The 23,508-nt window shown below is 52.3% G+C and overlaps 7 protein-coding genes across 7 annotated transcripts; 5 read left to right on the forward strand and 2 right to left on the reverse strand.

Annotated features, from left to right (window-relative positions):
- Positions 1 to 262: 262 nt before the first annotated feature.
- On the forward strand, positions 263 to 2,544 carry PG998_004288 (major facilitator superfamily transporter; the record flags this gene model as incomplete). The annotated part of the gene is made up of 7 exons (XM_066871106.1): positions 263 to 285; positions 733 to 959; positions 1,042 to 1,526; positions 1,599 to 1,697; positions 1,755 to 1,842; positions 1,899 to 2,020; positions 2,086 to 2,544. The coding sequence occupies 7 exons, from the start codon at positions 263 to 265 to the stop codon at positions 2,542 to 2,544; spliced, it is 1,503 nt and encodes a 500-aa protein (XP_066734856.1).
- A 1,894-nt stretch (positions 2,545 to 4,438) lies between these two features.
- PG998_004289 (uncharacterized protein) lies at positions 4,439 to 6,950 on the forward strand (the record flags this gene model as incomplete). The annotated part of the gene is made up of 4 exons (XM_066871107.1): positions 4,439 to 4,691; positions 4,765 to 4,896; positions 4,967 to 5,347; positions 5,419 to 6,950. 4 exons carry the CDS (start codon positions 4,439 to 4,441, stop codon positions 6,948 to 6,950), a joined length of 2,298 nt encoding a protein of 765 aa, XP_066734857.1.
- Positions 6,951 to 7,300: 350 nt separating this feature from the next.
- On the reverse strand, positions 7,301 to 10,967 carry PG998_004290 (C2H2 domain-containing protein; the record flags this gene model as incomplete). The annotated part of the gene is made up of 6 exons (XM_066871108.1): positions 7,301 to 7,381; positions 7,868 to 8,864; positions 9,309 to 10,536; positions 10,590 to 10,733; positions 10,771 to 10,801; positions 10,845 to 10,967. 6 exons carry the CDS (start codon positions 10,965 to 10,967, stop codon positions 7,301 to 7,303), a joined length of 2,604 nt encoding a protein of 867 aa, XP_066734858.1.
- Positions 10,968 to 11,821: 854 nt separating this feature from the next.
- Positions 11,822 to 12,931, forward strand: PG998_004291 (ankyrin repeat protein; the record flags this gene model as incomplete). The annotated part of the gene is made up of 1 exon (XM_066871109.1): positions 11,822 to 12,931. One exon carries the CDS (start codon positions 11,822 to 11,824, stop codon positions 12,929 to 12,931), a length of 1,110 nt encoding a protein of 369 aa, XP_066734859.1.
- Positions 12,932 to 12,971: 40 nt separating this feature from the next.
- On the forward strand, positions 12,972 to 15,599 carry PG998_004292 (uncharacterized protein; the record flags this gene model as incomplete). Its single annotated transcript, XM_066871110.1, has 2 exons — positions 12,972 to 15,219; positions 15,358 to 15,599. The coding sequence occupies 2 exons, from the start codon at positions 12,972 to 12,974 to the stop codon at positions 15,597 to 15,599; spliced, it is 2,490 nt and encodes an 829-aa protein (XP_066734860.1).
- Positions 15,600 to 16,386: 787 nt separating this feature from the next.
- Positions 16,387 to 16,944, forward strand: PG998_004293 (uncharacterized protein; the record flags this gene model as incomplete). The annotated part of the gene is made up of 1 exon (XM_066871111.1): positions 16,387 to 16,944. One exon carries the CDS (start codon positions 16,387 to 16,389, stop codon positions 16,942 to 16,944), a length of 558 nt encoding a protein of 185 aa, XP_066734861.1.
- A 4,037-nt stretch (positions 16,945 to 20,981) lies between these two features.
- PG998_004294 (uncharacterized protein) lies at positions 20,982 to 22,722 on the reverse strand (the record flags this gene model as incomplete). Its single annotated transcript, XM_066871112.1, has 3 exons — positions 20,982 to 21,743; positions 21,819 to 22,268; positions 22,336 to 22,722. 3 exons carry the CDS (start codon positions 22,720 to 22,722, stop codon positions 20,982 to 20,984), a joined length of 1,599 nt encoding a protein of 532 aa, XP_066734862.1.
- Between the last annotated feature and the right edge of the window lie 786 nt (positions 22,723 to 23,508).

Raw genomic sequence — 23,508 nt, forward strand, 5'->3', positions numbered from 1 at the left:
AGTAAGCCGTAGTAGACTCTTAATTAGTCTTTAATAAACCCTTTGGGTCCCTTTCAAAGGTATAAACGCTGGGTGGCGTTATTTATTCGGCGTCGTCGGGGGTAACGGGCTACCTAAAGGCGCCCGTGGTGATGACTTCCGCGTGCAAAAGCGTGCTGAGCCCCGGAGGGACGGAGTAGCTTACATGCTATGATCTTCCATAACCCCCGACGCGAACTCCTACTCTATGCCAGGCTTTTGTGCCGAAAGTACCATTGTCTAGATGACGTTCCGCGATTTTGTCACGTCAGTGAATATTGTTCCAGATGCACCGCCAAGACCAAAAATGGGTGACACTTTTCGATGTTATCGCGGACAGGTGATGGCGCAATTGGGGTTCCGTATGACGAACCGGGACTGCCAATTAGAAACCAACCACCCCAGACGCCGAGCCACACCCACCACGTATGACGACAACTAAACCGAGTGATGGCGACAGAACCGCTAGGTTCGGTGCCCCGGTTGTTTCGTGTAGCGGTGATGGGAAGCTACCTTTCAGCCGATAATGTGAGGCTTGCCGGCCTTTCAAAGCATCAACTTCAATTGGTTCCGTATTTCCAGCAAGGCTCTCAACGCAGCTTTATATAAGTGTCATAAGTCTGTTGAACAGAGGTTTTGGGTTTAAAACGCTTCTTTTCACTCTTGGGTAACGTATTTCGAGACCTTAATTACTACCCTTCGTGGCGCTTTCAGAAATTACGCCGTTGTTGGATATGGGGCTCGGAGAGAGGGGACTTCCCTGGATGACACCAAGACTCCGGTCGAGTCAACGAGCGTGAGTGGTTCGCCGGACCTCGAAAGCGACCACAGCGATGCATCATCGAGAACGCCGTGGTGGTCTTACATATGGGATTATGACCCGGGAAGGTCCCACGAAGAGCGCGTTTTCATCCAGAAGCTCGACGTCTTTCTTATCACCAGTACGTTTTGCTCCGTCCCAGCTTTATCAATCCCGTGGGCCATCCTCATGTATGCTATATCAACTGACCTTGGATACCACAGTGCTATCACTTGGCTACTTCATCAAGAACCTGGATCAGACGAATATCAGCAATGCCTTCGTCAGCGGCATGAAGGAAGAGCTCGCAATGAATGGAAACGAGATCAACCTGATAGACACCGCATGGACGGTGGGCTACGTCATCGGCCAAATCCCCTCCCAGATTGTCCTGACCAAGGTGCGGCCCTCGGTATGGGTCCCGACGTGCGAGCTGGTGTGGACGGTCTTAACCTTCTGCCTGGCCGCCGCCACGACCTCCAACCATGTCATTGCCATCCGCTTCTTCGTCGGACTGGCCGAGTCGGCCTTCTACCCGGCCGCCCACACCATCCTGGGGAGCTGGTACAAGCCCTCGGAGCTGGGCAAACGGGCCTGCGTCTTCCACGCTTCTTCGGCGGCGGCTTCCATGTTCAGCGGCTACCTGCAGGCCGGAGTCTACAAGGGCCTCAACGGAGTCCACGGGATGCCCGGCTGGAAATGGCTCTTTGTAAGTTAACTTTGCCTCGGAAACTACCCGTGGTGTTATGCGAACCTCTTGAGACGCTAACAAACACTCAAGATCATGGACGGAATCATCAGCCTTCCCATCTGCCTTGCTGGCTATTTCCTGCTACCCGATCTACCGGAGAACTCGAAAGCATTTTACATAACCGATCGTGTGAGTGCAGAGCAACTCCCCTTTCGGATTTCCATGCTTGGCTGACTTTGGGGATAGGACCGCGATCTAGCCCAGAGACGCATGGCCTCCGTTGGACGAGCACCACGTGGGAAGCTTGGCTGGTCGGCCTTTAAGAGAATCTTCGGTAAGTCTACTTCGCCACTTCCCGATTCCGTTCAAGCAGCGCTAACTCCCTATGAGGCCGGTGGCACATCTACTTGCTATCCATCTTGTACATCATCTTCATCAACCTGGGTCCTTCCAGTAGCGTGAATCCCATGGCGCTATGGCTGAAGAAGACGGGGCATTCGGTCTCGCAAATTGTAAGTCTCCAATCTCAGTTCTGTCTTTAAACTCGAGGACTCTCGCTAACAGGTATGCACTACAGAACATCATTCCCACGGCCGCCTATGCCATCCAACTCGTGCTCACCGTCGTCCTGGCCATCGTCTCGGACGCCATCCGGCACCGAGCGCGCGTCATGTCCCTCGCGACGTTCCTGGGCGGCTTCGCGGCGCTCCTGCTCGCCGTCTGGCGCATCCCCGACGGCCTCAAGTGGTTCGCATTCCTACTGCAGCGGGCGTCGGTGCCCTACGGCCCGCTGAGCATGAGCTGGGCCAACGAGATCTGCGGGAGCGACGCCGAGGAGCGCGCCGTCGTCATCGGCGTCATGAACTCGCTCGGCTACGCCTTCAACGCCTGGGTTCCCCTGCTCACCTACCCCCAGGTTGATGCGCCGCAGTTCCACAAGGGCTTCGTCTACACGACCGTCGCCTTTGCGGCGCAGGCGGGGATTACCGCTGCAACCGCTTACATGTATAAACGAGACTTGAAGGGGATTAAGTAGTATTGTCAAAACTAAACAAGACGTATGAGTTCAACATCTTGCTCCCTGCTAAGAAAGGCCGTCTTGATAGGTGTGAAGCCTGTTTGCCTTCTCATCCCGGATAGCTCGAATGTTAAGATAAATTTGGAAACAATAGTGCTCGCCATGAATTTTCCTGCGTTAATGATAGCATCCGGGGCGCTAATAAACAACAGGCCCGAGAGTGCTAGGGTGCCAAACATGCATTATACCACAATGTATGTCTTCACAAACCAAGCCAATGTATCTGCGAACATCCGTCCAGTTTTTGAAAAGGCCACTGGCTCTAGCACCACGCCTCGCTGTAACTGGGAGGGCTTCAACTCATCGAACCCATGCTACCTATGTCCGGTCGAGGAGCCGGATGAATCAATGTCCACGTAGCGGGGCTTGTATTAGTAGTTGAGCACCGCCCAGAGGCAGCTTGCATACAAGGGGATGCTCAAGAAGATGTAAAGAGCTGGAAGCCATTTAAAGCCCATGGAGAAGCTCACGAAGGCCCAGATAGATAGCTGATAGGCTAGAATGGCTACATTGGCCAGTGCTGCCAGCGCAACCACATATTTAACGCCACTGATCAGGATAGCCAAGGCCAGATCCTTGGACCTCGGGGCGGTTTGAACCGAATCTGGAAGCTGAGCCAGAATCGCGTCGACCCAGTTCTGATCAGCCCCAGGGGGGACAGACAGGATGGATGCCGCTTCTTCCTTTTAGCAAGGCACGTGAGCGCCGCGTCGTTCTGTGCCATTCTCGTGACTACGAGGGTTGCTAGATCCAGCCAGCCACAGAACTGGCATTATCATCAATTCCCTAACGCCACCGTTCAAGCCACGGATGAGCACGCCACGACTGTCGGGAGCTGAACGCGCAGATGTCTCTGGCTAACGTGGTAAATAGTGCCAGCTGAACTAGCCGCTTCAACTTCGAGGCTGGAATGAACTCTCCGAGGGGGGACGACTTCGCAGCCCAGGTACGCCATGTATACTTATCACCCCTTGCAGTATCTTGCATACGTCCCAGCTTAGGAGTCAGTACCTGCAGCCAGAGACAGCGGTTGCGGGAGTATACTTCCATATCTCCGAGCCATCCTACAGCTCCACTATTGAATATCGTTATTTCCCTTGATCATACGTACATTACATCACAGCAAAGGAGGAATGGTATTGGAATTTAGTGGCTTCGTGGCTCGTAGTCAGCCGAAGTGGGATGCAGGGTTACGTGAACCTGTCACTATCCGACCCCAATACGGCACTGTGACTGATGCATATGTTTTTTGTTTATTGTTTTGGTATTTCAACATTACTGGCGTCTGACTTCATTGAGCTCCATTAGTCGCCCGTATCACCTAAAAGGCTCTTCAAAACCCCATCGGATGGATATGGAGACGTATTCGAACATGGTCGAGATCGTCTCCTAAGTAGATTTGGACCAAGCTGTGTTTCAGCCCACGGCAAATCCACAGCTCGACCAAGACATGAGAGCAGAATGCTCATACATAAGTTTTGGTTTCTCCAGAAGCCTTGTTGTGTGAAGGCGGGACGGTCAGCTTCGAAGAACCATGATTGTTTCAAGCCCAAAGATCGCACTATTGGCTTCCCAGGCCCTCAACTCAGGCGGTGGCGAGCCTGGGCTTGACTGAGATGTCAATATCATGACGCTATTTATCGATTCTGGTGTGGTTTAGAAGGATACCTATGATACAGGATTGCTTGAGACTACAAGCCAGTTCTTGGATTGAATCGGTATAAATAGACGAGTTCATTCTCTTCTGGTTGTTGATTCCTTAACCATCATTCAGGTTGTCGCCTTCACTATCATACAAGCCCACCACACTCATTCCTTGTTCTAGCACACACTCAATTTGATACTCGCCAAAATGCCTGTCGATACTGGATCTATGACGGCCCCCGTGAACGAGAGCATTGGTCTCGTGGGTCTCCGGAACACGGCCACCAAGAACAAGCTCACCGATACCATCATTCCCCTGTGGGAGCTCCAGTCCACTGCCGACACCATCCCCACTGCTGAGTCGTTCAAGTTCGTCAATCCGGGGGCCGAGTCCGTCATCGGCGATGATGACCGTGTCAAGGTTTCCCCTGAGCACTTTGCGCCCGGTGGCAAGTATCGATGTGAGTCTCTCCACTCCATCCTACAACGCGGAAAAGATGAGAACGAACCAAGACTAAATATATGAACCACAAGCCATCGTCAAACTGTTCTTGAAGTACGAAGGTCAGCCTGCCTCGGCTAAGTGGCCCATCGCCACGGGCTGGTTGATCCGCTCTGACCTTTTGGTGACTGCCGGTCACTGTGCTTTCGACTGGGGCCATAACTGTAAGTAAACACCACCGCCCGCACCAAACATGTGAAGAGAGAGTACAGGCGCTGACCATACATGAAATAGTGGGCCGCCTGGTTCAAGTCAAGTGCTACATCGGCTACAATGGGCACGAGTCCATCCACGACGCTCGCGCCCACGTGCAGTTCCGATCGGGCAAGCGAGTCGCTACCACGCTCGAATGGATGACGGCCAAGAACAACCGCAACTTCGACGTCTCCTTCATCCAGCTCGACCGGCCCTTTGAAGGGATTACCCCGTACCTATTCGCCGACACCCCTCTCTCCGGCACGGCCTCGGTCGGCGTGGTTGGGTATCCGGGCGACCTCAAGGACGAAAAGACCAAGGAGGTTGGTGCCCACATGTACGAGATGTTCCAGTCCAACACCTGGAACCTCGCCGAGTCCCAGTGGCGCATGATGGAGTATCAGATTGATACATATGGAGGTGAGTCGTTCCCTCGAGATGCAATTAAGAAGTAAGGGGCTCTCTCGCAGAGACTGACCGAAGCTTGGCAGGAAACTCGGGATCTCCCGTGCTCCGCGAGAGTGACAATGTCTCTATCGGTGTCCATGTCTACGGTGGCAACCCCAACTCGGCGTCGGTCATCGGCATGTACGGCAACCCTTTCTTGGACTACGTCGCAGCATTCGACATGCATGCTCACAAGGTCGGCCTGCCAGGGTCGACCTCGACCCCTGGAGTCCAGTACATCACCGTGCCCACCTCCAAGACGCCGGACGCGGTCAAGGGCCCTGTGGACTTGACCAAGTCTTCCTACGGTGTCTTCGACTCGCAGCAAGGTTTCACTCGCGAAGCTCGTTCTTCTACTTCCCCGGGCCCTGCCCCGCATCGCCACCCATCGGAAAACGGTGGCTTTCAGCCTTCTCGCGATGCTCATGGACCGCGGACCGACCACTCAGGTTCCCATCACCATGATCATTCGCCAAGGCATGTCCGCCAAGATAGCTCGGTCGCATGGCAGTCTCGCCACGGAGGATCTAAGATAGAGAAAACACGAGGGGTCCGCGGATCAATGCCTCCTTCCGCCATGGACGAAGAAGGATTCTTTGATTTCCTGAAGAAGGGTATCCAGGTGGGCGGCCCTATCTTGAACAACGTCCTGGGCACCGCTCTGCCCATGGCCCTTGGGCCTCTAGGCGGTCCCATCAGCTCCCTGGCCTCGATTGCCATCTCCGCGGCCGGCAAACTCGCCGAGTCCGGGGGCACGGAAAGCGGCGGCTTCATGGGTCCTACCCCCGTGCCCCAGGGTCTCGCGGAGCGCGCCATCATGGCCGAGGCCGCCTTCCAGGCCATGATGAAGATGGACCACCAGACGCTGGCCGAGGAGGGCTTCATCGGCGACATGTGGAATGTGGCCAAGAAGATGGCCCCCGTCGTGAAGCAGGTCGCGCCCAAGGTCCTCCAGGTCGTGGGTCAGCCCGCCCTGCAGCTCGCTCTCCAGTCTCTGGGTAACGTCCAGAAGAGCGGGGCCGAGGGTGTCACCTTCGACGCGCCGAAAGGCCGCCAACAACTCCCAACTCGCCGAGCACCTCGCACGCACCAACAGCACCAGCACCACTACGGCCGCAACATTGCCAGCAGCGGTCCCGAGGCCTTCCTCACGCGCTTCGAGGCGGCTGCCTCCGCCGGCGAAGAAGGTTTCTTCGACGACATCTTCCGCGTGGCCAAGAAGGCCGTCTCGGTCGCGGGCCCCGTGCTGAGCACCGTGGCCAAGCACGGCCTGCCGCTTCTCCAAGGCATGCTGACCGAGGCCGACTTTGGCGACGAGCAGCAGGACGCGTCGTCGGCCGTCGCCAACATGGAGGGCCTGCAGGAGCGCGCGATCCTGGCCGAGGCCGCGCTGCAGGCCGCCATGAATGCGCCGCAACACGTCCTGGAGGAGGAAGGCTTCTTCTCCTTCATGGCCGACGCGGTGCGCACCATCGCGCCCATCGTGGCCAAGGCGGCGCCCGTCGTCATCAAGGCGGTGGGGCCCGTCGTGAATGGCCTGTTGTCGGGCCCCCGAGGGCTGAGTCGGGGTTTGTAGGGGGGAGGAGGTCCCCACCATCACCATCAGCATGCAGGTGGGAAAGGGGGCCTGCGCCCTCTCGTGCTGCATGGTAGTGGGGGGCAAGGGGGAAATGGCGGTATGGATGCCTGGAAGCAGCTCCAGGATCACCATGCGGCGGGTAGGCAAGGTGAAGAGGGTTTCTTTGACGACTTGATCGGTGGCCTCGATTTGCTCGGGAATGCACTCCGCGATCCATAATCTCCTACTATGGAATATGAATTGTGTTATGTATAACGCATATAGGGGGGATATAAATGGGTCCACACGGGCTTGTTCTTGTTCGTGAGGAAAATGTCTTTCGGCGGATTGGCATATTCAAGTTTGACTTAAGGGTATACTCGTCGATCCTCCCGATCTACGAAGATCTTCACCATGAGGAACAAAGGACCTGGATGGACGGCGCAGAGCTTATGGAGATTATAAGATATGATAACTTTTATCTTCTTCTATCTTCTTCTATCTTCTTGCGAGCTAAGTAAAGTGGCGTACCTGGGTTCACTAGGAGGCGCTATTAGGGAAGAGGTAATCGTGGAGGGAGCGGTGAAGTTATAGGAGTTGGATCAAGGCAACTGACTAATAATGCTGGTGACGTGGGGTAGTCTAGGCAGCAAGGCCGCCGACAGTAAGCAGAAACCTTAACTAATTCACTTCTGACCATCATATGTCTCATTAACTGAGCTAATTCGATGGAGAGATTTGTTCAAAAAGAGTTCTCAGGCCATTGGGTATAATGGCCACTTGGTTGTGAAAAGTCACATTTATAGGGTTTTGTTTCTGTTGGGCTCATACCTTGACATTCAACCGAATAGCAAAAGAAAAGGGGGAAAAGAGAATTAATTGAGCTAACTGAATTCCTTCTGCTCCAGGAGATCGATGACATTGGACGTCCAAACCACCGTCTTGTGACACGATTCCAGGATCTGCTTCTGCCCTTTCAAGGCTATATTGTGCACATTGACAGCCTCCCTGAATTGTCTGGCCTTTTCAAATAGGATCCCTAAATCGTTCAGTGCCCAAAGATAATCATGGTGCAGCGGGCCTAGGACCTTCTCTCGAAGTTTGAGCGACTCTTTTTGCAGCTCGCAAGCTTTAATAAAGTCGCCTTTATCACCATAACACTTAGCAATATCGCTGAGCGCCCAGAGTGTATGTGGATGCTCAAGCCCTATTAATGCCTTCTGAGACTCCAACGCTCTACTGTGTAACTCGATAGCTTCGTCCAAGCGACCTTGCTTCCGGTAGCATCTAGCAAGAGTGTTTTGGGTCCATGCAACTTGAAGGTCATTATCGGGAAATATCCGGTATAGCGGTTCCAAGGCCCCAAGATGCATTTTTTCTGATTCATCCCACTGTCCGAGGTGACGATAGAGGCGCCCAATGTCGTTCCTCGTGAGTGCGATTTCGAATGGGTCTTGTCTATCCGAACTCTCCTGTATTTCGAGTACTTCAAGAAGCTTTTCCAGGGCAAGCTCTCTGTTTTCGTCTTGGTCATGCATGATGCCCAAGCCACTCAGAAGCCACGACCAATCAGGAGGAGCGGTTGAGGGTGTATTTTGAATCCGACGAATGCATTGTTCGATATGACAGATTCCCTCTGAAAGACGACCGGCGATCATGTACTCTCGCGCAAGCTCTCGAACCACCGTTAGTCTTTCGAAGTGGCTAATTTTCGTAAGAGTAACGTGATCGCCATCTTTGGTCCTGTACAGCCGGGCGATATCAAAGTCAACAAGTACATCCAAGACGTCATCTAACTCGTCGAAGGAAACCAGACCGCTCTGATAAGCCTCGAGATGCAGGCGCACTTCGCGAATGAGTTTGAGCATGCGTTGAAGGGGAGATTCCTCTTTTGCTGCAAACAGCCATCGTGTAAGCCAGGCACGTCTGCGACTATTCGATGATAAGAATTCCACAGACATATTGTGCAGCTCTCGATCTCGATCTGATCTCAATAAATGATGGCACCAGTAAGATGTCGCATAGCTTTCAAACCCCGTTTCTCTTGAACTTGGGCATGAGGTCCAGTTGTTTTCCAATGGAATTAATTGGCTTAAACATGCTTTTGCCATCGACGCATGCGCTTCTGGGAGATAGATCATATATGCTCCATCTTCAACATGTTTCTCTGTGGTTGCCAGGCATTGATGGACCGATAAATGCGCGACATGGAACGTGTCTGTCTCGAGACGGTGTTCTAGGAACGGCGAGCATAATTTGAGGACGGCTTGTTTGAATGGAAGCGCCGCCCCATCATGCGTCCCATAGGCTATGCTTCTTTGTAATTCTGACCAGCTAAGAGGCCTTGGGCTGCTGAATACTCGACTCAGTATTGACATTGTCAGACTGAACCACGTTGGGTGCGCTTGGGCCATCGTGCGCAGGGCTCGTTGGTAAGTGCTTCCGAGTGCTTCTGGCGGTTTATTGAGCATCTTGAGTACATCCGTTGTTGAAACTGCTAATTTCAACTCGGCAATCTTCAAGTTCACCCAAAGGAACATTCCGTCTGCTTGGTCGGAGAGCATATGATGCACTCTGAGCCTCGTTTCCCGGTCCTGTATTGGTAGTTTCGGAATGGCAGTCGCTAAGTAGACGTCGACATCTTCCTTAGTTAAAGATGGAGTGACCTTTAGTATTGTCGCATTCTTCAGCCCCTGTCGTATAGTAGGGACGTCACGGCTGAACATCAGAGTTCTGCATGAGCCGACCGATTCAATGACGCCAGTGAATTCTGTTAGCGTGTCTTCGATGTCCTCACACTCGTCGAGGGCATCTAGAACTAGGAAGGTGTGACGTGGACAATCAAGGAGGGTTTTGAGCACATCGGAGGGTTTATCGGCCCACGCGAAGCGAGTTCTGCCATAGTTTCTGGCCTGGTCGAAGGCGCCTTTGACGCTTGAGGGAATAGAGTCGGCAGCGCAAATGAGCTGCGTTATCACAGCTTTGTACATGTCCAGTGTTCCATTGCGACTTTCGTCAGTACTGTCCCAGAAGAAATAAGCGACACGAGAAGAGTCTTTGTGTGTTGCCTGAGTTGTAGTCAAATGTCCAATGGCCGTAGCAGCCAGCGCCGTCTTCCCGACGCCGGCATTGCCATGGACCCAACCAATAGGTGATGTACATCCATTGGAGTCCGTTAATTCCTCAAAGAAGTTGTGTTTGGTGAGCCAGCGACCAGATTCAACGGAGTGTTTCTTCTGGACTCTCAGCAAATCACCAATCCAGTCGGTTGGAGCAAGCCAGTCGATAATCTCTTGGCGTCGTTTTGCTAGAACATCGAGGTTAGTATACGTACCATTTATGGGAGGATGCACATTACATGGATCAATGCCGGTCGTAACGCTGCTTGATGGGCAACTCAAATGTTTGGCTAGGCCATCAAGTGTTTGTTCTGTGCGAATTCGATATTCATGTTGGTCGCGACGATCCTGGTTCGCCCGCTCGCAGTGGAGATTCGTCGTCAGCAAGCCCAGGTATTCAAATCTCTGACTGAGACGATCGCTGATATCCTCGAACTCGCTTTCGAAATTCTTCCACGCTCTTCCGATCCAGACAGAACAGCTTCCTTAGGAGGATTAGCGAGCAGTCAGGATGAAGAACAGTATGGGTGCTTCATACCTGGTTTTTGAACTGTATCCTTTGCAAGACGCACAAAGTTCAGGCAATCCAGATATGTGTCAGAGATCGATATCTTGAAATCCATGTCATCGCCAAATGTTTGTTCGAAGCGATTGTAGATCTTGAGCTGGTCTCCAAGTCTTCCTATCATTCGAAGCAAGCCATGCTTATAAAATCTTACCGACCTTGCCACCTATGCTGGAGTTTAGAGACTGGAAATGTAATAATATGAGAACAACTCAGTAGTCAACTTACTCTTATAACAATTCTTAATAGTCCCCATATTAAGGACGACGGATTAGCTTCATATTGGGCCATGTTGTCCACAGCAAGAGAGTATCGATCAAGAAAGCTGAGGAATGGTGTAAGGATTGCCATGATTGGGTGCATCCGGCTCCGTGATGGCGCCATATCCGATATCAGTATTTCCTGAATTACATCGGTAATCGTCGCGTATGTGTTTTTTGGAGTCTGCGATGCCATGTTTATTATACCACTGCTCCCAAGTACGGTTGGCGTATGTTAAGGGGTTTCAGTGTGAATAGTGATATAGATGGGGCACTTAGAGAAATGACATTAACTGACTAAGACAAATGGCAGTACATAGTTCATGATATACATAGGCTGGGGGGAGGGAGCTATGTCGTCAATAAAGCCTTACTTCAGATTCTACAAGTAGCCAAGTCTCCGAATAAAGGCTATTCGCTAGGATAATCATGTCTTACAAGGTCTATCAATTGAAACCGAGTCTTTCTGGCGAGTTGAAATCAATATTTCAAGGTGGCTGAGCGCGGTAAGGTCTTCCAAAGAAAGCCACGGGATTTTCGATACGCCCCATCGATTCCTTGTGGGGGCGGCTTGGTTTCGGTGAGCGTGCTGCACAAATCATTGGTTGTAGGTCTTGGTGTTGTGCAACCCCATGTGCATGTAGGCAGCTCAACCCAGCCTACTATTTTGACACATCGTAAATCGGGCGGCACTGTCAAGAAAGTCATGGACGAATCATATAGTTCAAAAAAATACACCAAGATCTTCGAACCTTTTTCAGGGGGTTCCGGCGCCCCCAAGGAAAAAGGCATTTGGATTTCCTTGCTTCATGTCTATTCACCCTAGTTGCATCCTCCTCACTTCCCCGTTAAATTTCCTCGCTTCACTGATTCGGAATAGTTTGCAATTCACAAGACCCCAATCGGCCCCTTCAAAGCTTTATAATACTTGCCACTCATCCAAAGATGCCTGGCTACCACAGCTCCTCCTCTGAGAGCTCCTCTTCTGAGATACTCACCCCCGGAATCTCCTCGACAGGAGAGGGGGGCACTACCCAAGAGCTTACCTCCGTCGCCGAATTCTTGACTATCATGGAACCGAGTGGCATCCCGGGCCCGATGCACTTTCAACGCGCGCGACTCAGAAACGAGACATTTTACGAGGAGTTTGCCCCTCCAGGATCTCAATTTGGTGTATACAGAGAAATCCAGAATACCCGAGAAGGGGTTATCATGAAACGCGCCCTTACAACGGCGGGAAACGACTCAAGGAACCCGCAACTTCAACAGCAGCTGAAAATGGTAGAACGGGAGGTACGCGCACTCTGTCACGCGAAGGTCCGAGAGCATCAGAACATTGTAAAACTCAAGGCTTGGGCATTTGACTACACAATGGAAACACCTGAAACTCTTATCCCCGTCCTTTTCATGGAAGAAGCAAAATGTACACTGTTAAAGTTCCTCCAACATCCACACGAATTCGATATCGATCGACTAGATTACCACATCAGATACAGCTTGTGTTTGGATATCGCTTCGGGCCTACGACGTTTATTTGAATGTGGCATAGTCCACGGGGACTTGAAACCAGACAACATCCTCATGTTTTACGGGAATAATCAATGGGTAGCAAAGATTAGCGACTTCGGGCTTTCAATATTTCCTGATTCTGAGGGTCACATCACTTACTCGATGTTCAAGTCGACCGTTGGCTGGAAGCCTCCCGAGGTCGTTGACCCACCACTCTCATCCGAGTCATTACCCGAGCATGCCCTGTTTAAGTGCGACAGCTACTCATACGGTCTTCTGGCACTGTCGATTTTGGTATTCCAGGGCGAATCTGTGGTCATGAAGGATGAGGCAGTCGAATACCCGGAGTGCGATGTGTTGATTCGGACTGTTCACTCAGCAATATCCTCATCCAGTCAGATACTCGCATCAGAAAAGTCCCTTCAGAAGGAAATTTGTGGTCAGATATGCAAAAAGTGCCTGTGCCGCGAGCCTCGCGACCGCATCATTGTATCGCCTAACAGTTTCGCCATCGACATCGAAAAGGAGGTCTGGCAAGACTGGTGAGTGAACACCCATTTGATACATGCATGCATGCAGGTCGCTGATGGAACCAAGGCCCAACAGAACTATCGCTGGCAATTTCGACGTGCCGGTGGGACAGGAAACAGTAACTGGCAAAACGAAATACCGTTACTGGGCCACTTTGGACTTTCAAGTTCTGCAATACCTTGAGAAGGACTGCCAAGACTCGATCAAACCTCCAAGCCTCGAGGACAGACAAATAAGGGTGAACAGCGAAACGTTATTTGGAGTGGCCCTTACTCTGATGATACAAAAGACTCGGACCCCCAACTACCATCACAAGGTTCGCCAATATGTCGAATCAGCTGCCTGTAAAGAGCCAGCTTCGTTAGCTGCGCAGGGGGTAGTTGCACAAATATGTGACGCCACCGCAGACGTGGAAGGAATAGATCAGTTGGCCTTGTGGCAGACCGCGCTCACGAAAGCTATTGAGTCAGGGTCTACGGTCGCTGCTACAAAGCTGCGGGAACTTGACCCCGAGCTTGCCTTCAAGGCCAAGGCCACACACAGATCACGAGGAGGTTACAACGAAGACCGTCATCTTGCTTTCAAATCCGAGTCAGCACCACAGCCCGTAGGTGCTTTCCAAGCCATGAGCCTTGTGGGTACTGCGAGCACCATCTATCATCAAGGAGCAGACGCCAAGAATACTCGTCTACACCTCGCGGCCATTACGGGGAGAGTTGACGACATGGAAACTGCTATCCGCACTTGTGCCACACAAGTCAACCAGAAGAACAGCAAAGGAGAGACTGCACTGTACAAAGCATGTCTATCTGGAAACTTTGACATCGTGAGGATCATCACCACCAGAGGCGGGGCAGATGCATCATTGACTGCGGGTGAGCACGAGATTTCGTGCCTGCACTGGCTCTTCCAATTTGATGACAGTCACATCCCATCGACATTGGATCTTCTTATTCAACATGGGGCTGACGTAAGTGCGCGCACCAAAGCTGGTTCAACGAAGGGGGATCGAAATTGGATTCCAGCAACGCACTTCCCTTTTCACTGGCCCCATGGAACCCCCTTGCACTGGGCGAGCCACGTAGGATCAATTACTGCTGCAAAAGCCCTGCTCCAGGCGCATGCGAATATTGATGCCTCAGACTGTCCAGGGGACATACGAAGTCTGACGCCACTGGGATTGGCTCTCAATAATGCAGACTCGAAGATGGTTCGCTTTCTCTGCGACAACAAAGCAAACCCCAATCGAGTGGACGAGCGCAACTACAAACCTCTCCACATCTTGGTGCTACCAGAGGGGAATCGAAATTACCTTTTAGATAGATCCTTTCACCGGTGGTGCACTCATGGATCTGCTGCGAACAACCTTCGCGAAGTCAAAGCTTGTGTCACGGCTCTTCGTGATGCAGGCGCTTGGCTCGACGATCAAAGGCTTTCTTCCACACCATTGATACAAGCTGCTCGGGCTGGCGATGCTGCGTCGGTGATTGCTTTAATCGAAGCAGGTGCCAACCCAAATCTCATCGATGCCTTCGACCGAAGATCACCACTGCTCATTTGGGTCACGATCGATCCTGCCTGGACAGCATACACTGAGACCTATTACCAAGCACTGGAACTCCTGCTCGATACCGCGAATATCCTCACAACTGACCGGGCTGGGGACTCGGTAATCCACTTAGCAGTGACCAATCCAGGTGGGCCTGAGGTTGTTGGAGAGATTCTATCAGCGGTTCGCAAGCGATCAGAGCATACCGTGGATATTAACGCTGTGAATCATCGTCAAATTACGCCCCTACTCATGGCCATTCAGAATATAGCTGACCATGGAGAGTTCGCATGGGGTCTCACAGGCCTACTGTTTGAGTTGGGTGCTGACAGATGGGCCCGAGATTGCGAAGGATGCGACTTCATCTGGTACATCGCAAGAAACCATTCAATCGGTGACAAAAGATGCTTGGATCTCATGAAGATTCATCTTGAACACAAAGACGCTGCAGACCCAAGAGAGATCCTCAACCGTTCCAGAAATCACAAAAGTGGCAGCACGGCCCTAATGGAGTTGGCCTCCAACTCGTACGAAGAATGTATCAAATATTGTCTGCGGCTCAGGGTGGATACGACTCCTGAATCAAACGACGGGAAAACTGTCCTTGATATCGCTTTCCGCAAAGGAAACGCGATTCGCATGAACCTCCTTGAGAATCTGACCAACCAGGGCATTAGGGGGCTATCAGATGAGGAAATTCGCGAGGGATGGTGGAAGCAACTCATTGAGCCCTCAGATATCGAAGTCTACCCTAGTAAGATCCAGCCCTCTTCTATATTATTAGCCGCTGGTTGCTTACCACAATATAGTCAGTGAAGCCAACAAAAACGCAGGTAAGTTCTAATGCATCCAACAATCACTGTGCTCATCTATACTAATACCAATCAATCAGCCCAGAAGTATGACTCTGCACCTCGCATACTGAAATTGCTGGTAGATGCCGGCGCTCGACCTGGACATTGCGACTACATCATGAGCAGCAAGTACCAGGATGCTACGTTTGCTAAGTTCTATAAAGCACGCGACTGGTACGTGGCTGAGGAGCAACCCTTCTATGGGCGGTGGAAAATCCTGTACGAGTTGGATGACAACTATGCATCTACTGATCCTTACGATACTGACTCGGATGGTTAATCTCGAGTTATAATTCCTTTCAGACTATGATTCAAATAGCAAGCCCACAGTTAAATAGTCTAAGCCGACAACAAGTAATACTAGACAGAACGCGAATCCCGAGAAACCTTCCAACCGAAACATGTGTATCACAAGTTAGCTCCATGACTGACATCGTCCACAACAACCTTTTGAAAGGCCACACTTAGGTTAGTCTTGGCATCATCATCATTGGTAATACCGAAGTTCCCTTCCAGGCACCGGAGTACAGCCCCTGTATATTTCCACCCCATATTGAAAGGTAGGTACTGCTCTGCATAATTAACAAAGCATTCTTTCCATTTTTCGGGCATGAGGCGCGAGGTTTTTGATTCATGCTTCTTTCGTGCTTTCTCGGCCAATTTATCGAGGTCGGCACCGTATCCTATTTCTAGGAGTACCAATCCGAGTGCGTAAAGATCATGCTCTTTCTTGAACCTCTGAGGATCTCCTTGACGGTCTGGATGGCGGTAAATATTGTTCTCGTCCGAGAACTGGTGGGGATCACTCCGTTGCGAGGCTTCCCGGGAGAATTCGAACCCTATGAGGTTGATTTCATAGCGATTGGAGCCACCTCCTGGTGTCCCCATCCTTCGAGAGACTTCGTTATGTGTTCGAACTAGAATGATGTTGTCTGAACGAATGCTCTTATGTACCCATCCACAAACATGCAAATCGAGCACAGCGAGACAGATGTCCTTGGCGAGGGTAAATCGTTGCTGGAGCGGCATCTTCCTGGTTCCATCCTTGTCCTTGAGCAGGTCTCGCAATGTGCGAAGGTCAAGGGACAGAGTACCGTCTTCCTTCACGTATCCTGGGGGATTCCATACAAGAAAGCAAGCCGGCCCTTGTGTTTCTGGTCCACGCAGCCAAACCACCGAAAGAACGGTTTATGCAGGCCGCTACTACTACCCACTTCGAATGTCGACATCTGTATGATGTTGGCCAGTTTGAGCACCACGGCCCTGGTCTCTTGTTCCCATTGTGTGAGGTCGGTGCGACGCATGTTTTCGGCCGCGCGATACACTCTGTACTCTACCACGACATCGGCCACGGACTCCTCCTTATCCGAGAAATAACGGCCGATTCTCAACCCATTCTTCGGGGCTGCGCTGTCGTCGATCTCCAAGGTTCCTGTGAGCAGCTCGATTGGTTGAACATCTGCCCTACGCATGATGTCTTGCCTTCTAACCGCTTGGTCCAAGGCAGACACTGGAACTTCATCCTTGCGCTCGAATGTTGGGGCGCCAGACATATTCAGCGAAAGAGTGCGTGTGAGATGGCCAATAGGTTCGCTCAAGCCTTTCGCCAATGCCATCAAGTCTAAAGCAGGGGAAAGTTGAGCGTAAGAGCTTCTGACAACTTGTGGGTTCCGAAGCGTCTCGGCGCCCAAGAACGTCCCATATCGGATGTTGTTCGCCATCGGGAGTATCTCGTAGGGCTGTACGATCTTCTCCAGAGCACGGAGACTCTGCTCAATCAGAACCAACAATTCTGGAGAGGTATTGGGGCCTAACAAGTTGTAGTCTTTATGATCGAGGTGTCTGTGTATGCTTTGCATCTGAATAATCTGGTCCTTGATCCGATTGATATCGTTGCCGGTCGTCATGGATTGATCCCCAGGCGGAAGTCGGACAAGGAACTCGGAAATGAGGATCACCCTGTCCAATGTTGTTAGCACGTCTTGCCGGGAAAGGCGGCAGCGTACTTCAGCTCGAGCGTGCTCGACCATGCGTTGAATGTTGTCTTTGATGCTGTGATACTTGCTGTCAAGTCTCGTCGAGAGTTTGCCAATCATCGAATGATTCTCGCTAATAGATATCACGGTTTCCATCTCTTCCGGCCAGGATAGTCTTGCCGAGTCGATGGGGACCATCAATTTTGGAACCCCAGTTCTCTCCCAGCGGTTGCCGGCGTTCTGGGGTGTGGGCGTTTCGCAGAGCTCATAGCAACTCAAAATCTTCACTTTCCCCATTGCTTTGGTAAAGTCTCGCTTGAGCTGTTGGATTGCGGAAGACATAGAACCGAGGTCGTGAGCAAGTTCCTCGCCAGGGTTTCCACCCGCCATTTCCATGAATTCAGTGTTCCTCATGCCGTTGTGAGGTGCACCGAAGAAGACCAAGCCAGCCAATGAGAGGCGAATGTCTTTCCGAGGCCGCTCTTCGTCTCCAGAACGTACCCATAACTAGTGTTGGAACATGACTGGTCAGAGGATTTCAATAACTATAGGGTTTTAGGCTTACATTTTTAATAACTAGTCCCCCCAGACTATGTCCAATCAGGATAAGTGGTCTCTTCTGTGATGGGTTAGTGATTTGACATTTGTGTCTTCATGAAGCTGCAGTTTACTTACCATTCGAAGGCTGCCCTCGGGTCTTCTGTTCTCAATCTCGCCCAAGAGATCGTCTGAGAATTCTTTCAAAGTCCCGTAGCTACCACTTCTATCCAATCTTGAGTAATACCCAAAATTGAGACTTGGATGTTTGGGACATCCTTAATGAGACCATCTCGTAGCCACATTGAGCCATCGCTACACTGCCATGAACCCAAGGGTTTCCCGTTGAGGCCGGTGACCCCAATAATGCTTAACGCAGTATTAGTGACTCCCCATCTCTACACATGTGCAGCTTGATACTTACTCTACTATCTCGGACTCATTCTTCGGGTCGATATCGTTCAATGGCGTGAGGCCGCGGAAGTGTGTGTCAACGGATGCCTCTAAAAGGTCCTCGTCCAGATTGGATATACAATCCCTCAACGGTAGAGAAGTAGTTTCAGGGGGATTTCACCCAGGGATGTAGGGGTGCTTCTGAATGTTATAGTCATCACATTTTCAGGGAAATTCGGCCTGTGCGCCAATATTGCTTTGGATATGTACTGAATCAAGTCTTCGTCCTCTTCGGGGAACCAAGCTCGGGCATCGTTCTCGGTGATTCTGGGAGGGAGCTTCGATATTCTGTAGGTCCTCTGCAGCAAGATAGGTGATGCCATTGTGCTCAAGCAAAGCCGGCAGATACAAGACAGATGGGCATGCAAGACTCGGAATCGAAGTTGTTGCGAAAGATGTGAGTAACTAGTATTTCAATGAGTATATACAATAATAATTACCATGGATACCTACCGAGGCTGCCCCTTGTGTGGGGAAGCAGACGATGATTATATGTCCAATGTATGCGATGCTACACTATATTGTCAAGAATTAAATGACTCATAGAAATGGGGCAACAGTGGCGGCAGGCATGAAAGAATGCTGCCATTCAGGCAGAACGGAACACTGTCATTCCTGCAGTAGTCTATGTTTCACAACGTCGAATCCAGAGATGGCCATTGGGTAAACCAGTATATGATCTGGGCTACATTGAGGTGCATATGTATCCTATTTCAAAAATGGGCTGACACACACTGATCAATCAAGAAGACCACCGAGTTCTAGGCTGCCATTCGGTAGGCTGTGGCCCAAAAGGGTACGAGTTTGCTGGCTGCAGGAGGTGATGCGACACCACAATCAACCGCACCCGACAGCACGAACTCTAAGAAACTGGGCAAGAAGCTCCATCGGGGAGCGACAATGCATACAGAGTAAACACTGACCAGGATGACGGCCCTTTGGATAATAATGCCTGCCACACCACACACACACACTTACGTAGAGGGTGTTTCAATCGAGGTACTTGGCATTATCGCAACGGACAAATGGTCTATGCTATATCCTGACCGATGAGAATGAACTGGCTTATGAAAGCTCACTTTATCCTTCGATCAAAGTTTGCCAGAGCCCGGGATTCGGTTTGGCCATGTCACGGCTGTGTTTCGGCAGATCCGTCACGCCATGTACGCCGGACGGCTACGAGCAATCTACTTCAAATCATATCTAGTAACAATAGATCACAGAGACCTCGCTTTTATGTCTTGCCTCTTCAAACCGCATCGGATAGTGTGCTGGGGCAGTACAGTACCCTTTGCATATTGGAGGTACTAGTCGACACCGAGAGTGACAGATTAGGCGAAAATTCACGCATCACGTCTAATATAACCGCTTGAGTGCATAAGACATGCATATAATCACACGCACTACGATGATCGCGGCTTCTCAGCCTGCGTTTGGGTGGCTTGGTGGGAGGAGCTGGCGGCTGGGTCCCAAAATCTCACTTCTAAAGGTGCGTGGCGTTGGCGGCTCGCATTAGAGGACAGCACCAGTGAGCCAGTCAGGAGTCGACACTCCAACGCGAGTAGCAAACCTGCATCATCCACTGCATCCGCGCCTCCATTTCATGGCAAAAGATTGGCCAACCCCAATGGAATATCCATGTTGTGACACCGCAAAGCACAAGGATAGAACATAAACTATTGGTTTACAAGAGCGTCTCGTAGATATTACAGTGCACACCGGACGGAACCGCCCAGGTGGCGAGGTGGGAGGGGTTGATCCCAGAGCCTCACCTTCTGACGATTTGGGATACTCCAAGAGCCCCGACGCTTCGGTTCCGAAATGATTCATCAGATTCCATATTCAATCCAGCATTACTCCAGAGAGCACCATACCGCCGGCAGAATATTGAATCTAAATTAAACTATTTTACCTCACGAAGGTGAATTAACATCATGGTTTCGATGGCGAATAGTCACCGCCATACCTGACGCAGCAGTGACCATTTGCAAATGAGAAAACAAGATTTCACCGGGCAGAGGAAGCAGTGAGGTACTTATGAAAAGCTTTCCTTAGGTTTAATGACATATTGAGATTGTTCCTCGACTGGCACTTAAGATGTGAGTACGTTAGAAGATCGCAATAGGGGTTTTGGGAAAGAACGACAAAATTGCCTGCCAACAGCGGCTGGGCCAAATGCTTTCAGTGACATGCCTAGTGGCAAGGCGAAGGGCAGCTGAAAATGATGCCACTACGTACCCGATCATGCGTACTATGCACGGCATGTTCCTCTTTGTGTAGTGTATGGCAAGGCCTGGTGTACGGTGGGATTAAAATAGAACCCAATGGCCGTGACGATCCGGTTCATTCCAGGGGAGCCGACACCCCTGACCCAAATGATCGATCGTAGATCATACGATCTGCGACAGTGGAAAAACTCTATTTGATTAGGAGCCTACACGGAATTTGCCAAGCGAATGGTTTGACTTGACAGTTGCTTGTAATATATTGCTTTTGTTTGTTCCGAGAGCCACATGTCGCCCATGCAGACTTGCATGCGTCTCTCCTTCTATGGGGTTGGCTGGCAAGGATATTATTATGTACAAGGTGAGCCATCGAGTGCCCATGATCTACAACGCCTGTATGCTAAAATCCAAATCTAATAATTTTCCACATTTATGATTGCTGACCGGCTCCGTGAGAGCTTCCCCCATTCTCTAGTTGCCGATCTTGAAGCCGCCGGGCAGCAACTTCTGGAAGACGCGCTCGGGGTCGTACTTGCGCGAGACATCAAGGAGGCGGGCCTGGTTGGCGGTGCCGTAGCCGGCGTAGATCTCCTGGAAGCCGGCGGCGTCGCCCATGTAGTTGAAAGCATCGAAAAGGCCGGCGGCCTTGGTGGCGGCGTTGATGGCGTTGGTCGTCTTCTCGGCCCACGCAAAGACGGCGTCGTCGTACTCGCTGCCGATCCACTCGACGACCTCGGCCCAGGCCAGGTAGGCGCCCTTGGCCGCCGTGTCGACGCCCAGCGCGTTGCCGCCGGGGTTGGAGCGCTGCGAGCCCGCCGTCCACAGCGACGTGATGGGCTGCCAGTCGATGCTGACGAGGCTGAGGTTCTGGGCGGGGACCTGGGCGTACAGCTCGGGCAGGGCCGCGAAGAAGACGTCGTTGGTGATCTTGATGCCCTTGAGCAGGCTGTCGTGGTCTTTGCCGACCGTGGTGCCGGCGATGAAGAGGTCGTTGATGTGGTCGACGACGAGGCCGCCGTTCTCGACGGCGAAGTCGGCCAGCGTCTTGAAGGCGCACGTGTTGGCCACGGACGGGATGGCCAGGAACTTCTTGAAACACTCCGGCTCGGCCTCGGTCGCGCTGTCGTAGAAGAGGATGACGGCGGCGACGGTGGTGTTAGGGGAGGCGGCGACAGTCATGGGCACGATGTGGGACTTGGCGTCGGTGTTGGTGGCGGCGAAGTCGGCAATGGCCTGCAGGGGTACGTTGTGTGTCAGTCATACGGTAGCACTTTTCAGGTTCCTTCTGGCTGCACTGGGTTTACTAACCTCGAAGAACTCATCCAGATGCTCGCCAGAGACGGTGTAGGTACCGGCCCAGACCTTGGTCGAGGAGAAGGTGCGCAGCTTGAACTGGGTCACGATGCCGAAGTTGCTGCTGCCGCCCTTGAGGGCCCAGAAGAGGTCGGGGTTCTCGGCGGCGGTGGCCTTGGCGACGGAGCCGTCGGCGAGGACGATCTCGTACTCGACGACGTTGTCCGCCGCCCAGCCGTGCTGGTTGCCGTGGAAGTTGACGCCGCCGCCCAGGAGGAGGCCGGGGACGCCGACGGGCGAGAGACGGCCGCCGGCGACGGCCAGGTCGTGCGGCTGCAGGAAGCTGAAGACGTCGCCCCAGCGGTAGGCGGGGCCGACGCTCAGGACGCTCTTGTCGGCGTTGAGCTCCAGGGTGGTCAGGTTGGACATGACCATCAAGACGCCGTTGTCGATGCTGTTGGCACCCTATCGCACGCAGACTTGTAAGTGACAGTTCATTGCTGCATACCGATGGTGTGTTATGGATACGTACCGGGAAAGCCATGTGGCCGCCACCGCGGAGGGCGAAGGGGCTCTGCGACTTCTGGGCGGCGACGACGCCGCAGGACACGTCCATGGGGTTGGCCGGGCGGAAGACGCAGGCCGGCTTCTTCAGCTCGGTGTTGGACCAGAAGTTCTGGTTCTCGAACTCGTAGACGGCGTCGCCGGGGAAGAAAGTCTTGTCCGGGAACGACGTCTTCAGCGCCTGGCAGCCGTTATCCTTCTCCAGGGCATCCGCCATGGCCGCGGGGCAAGCGCCCTTGTGGCAGGCCGCCGGCGCAGCGCGGGCGGGAGGCGGCGTAGTAGCGGCGGCCTGGACGGAAGCACCGCCCAAGGCTAACGCCGTCAGGACGGAGGGCAGCAGATTGGAGCCGAGCATGTCGGGCGAGGAACGGGTCTAGGGGAGGTAAGAAAAAAGAGCGGCTGCGCAGACGAGACTACTCGGAATGCGCGATGGTAAGGAACGAATTACTCAACCCAGGAACTTGGTTGGTTTAGATACTGGTGATGCAACAACAGGATTCCACGTGGAAAGACGAAGCGAAAGGAACCAAACCCTTATAAGAAGGCAGCCAATCCTTGCTACAGAATCAACCGTCGCGATATGGCGCGTTATGTCTGCCCAAGTACAGTAGCGTAGCAGGCCCCGTCTCTGTATACTGGGTCGTTCGCGACACGGCGCCCAGTGAAGACTAGTGCGCTTCTGGAAGGGGTCTCGGGAAATGAGCGGATGGGGATGGGCGGGCATGAAATCCCGCCTTCAGCACGCATGCCCGCTCCCAGATATTCGAGACGCTGAGTATGGTCTATACCGAGGCTTTCGTCTCTTGAGTGCATCGTGCATCGTGCGATGGGTCGCAGGTCAGCCAAGGTCTTCGGTCGCAACGCCTGAGTGGTACTCGGAATCCTCCATTTCCGAATGGCATCGTACCTGGGGGCAACGGGAGGCAGCACGATGTTCTGCAAGAAGCGAGCTGTTGAAGAGATTCCAAAGTGGCATCAATGCCACGCGAGGGGTAGCAGTGCAGTGTTGTGGACCGCGGTAGTCGTAGGGGGGACGCATGAGTCAGGTGGATGCCGATACGACCAGGGCCCTCAACGATCTGAATGGGGCTCTTGGGGGCGGCGATGTAACCCAATAGGGCCCTGTTGCGATGAGCGACGG

Source organism: Apiospora kogelbergensis (assembly GCF_038363985.1).
Source record: "Apiospora kogelbergensis strain CBS 113332 chromosome Unknown utg000002l_segment0_segment0, whole genome shotgun sequence".
In the NCBI taxonomy this organism is placed as follows: domain Eukaryota; kingdom Fungi; phylum Ascomycota; class Sordariomycetes; order Amphisphaeriales; family Apiosporaceae; genus Apiospora; species Apiospora kogelbergensis.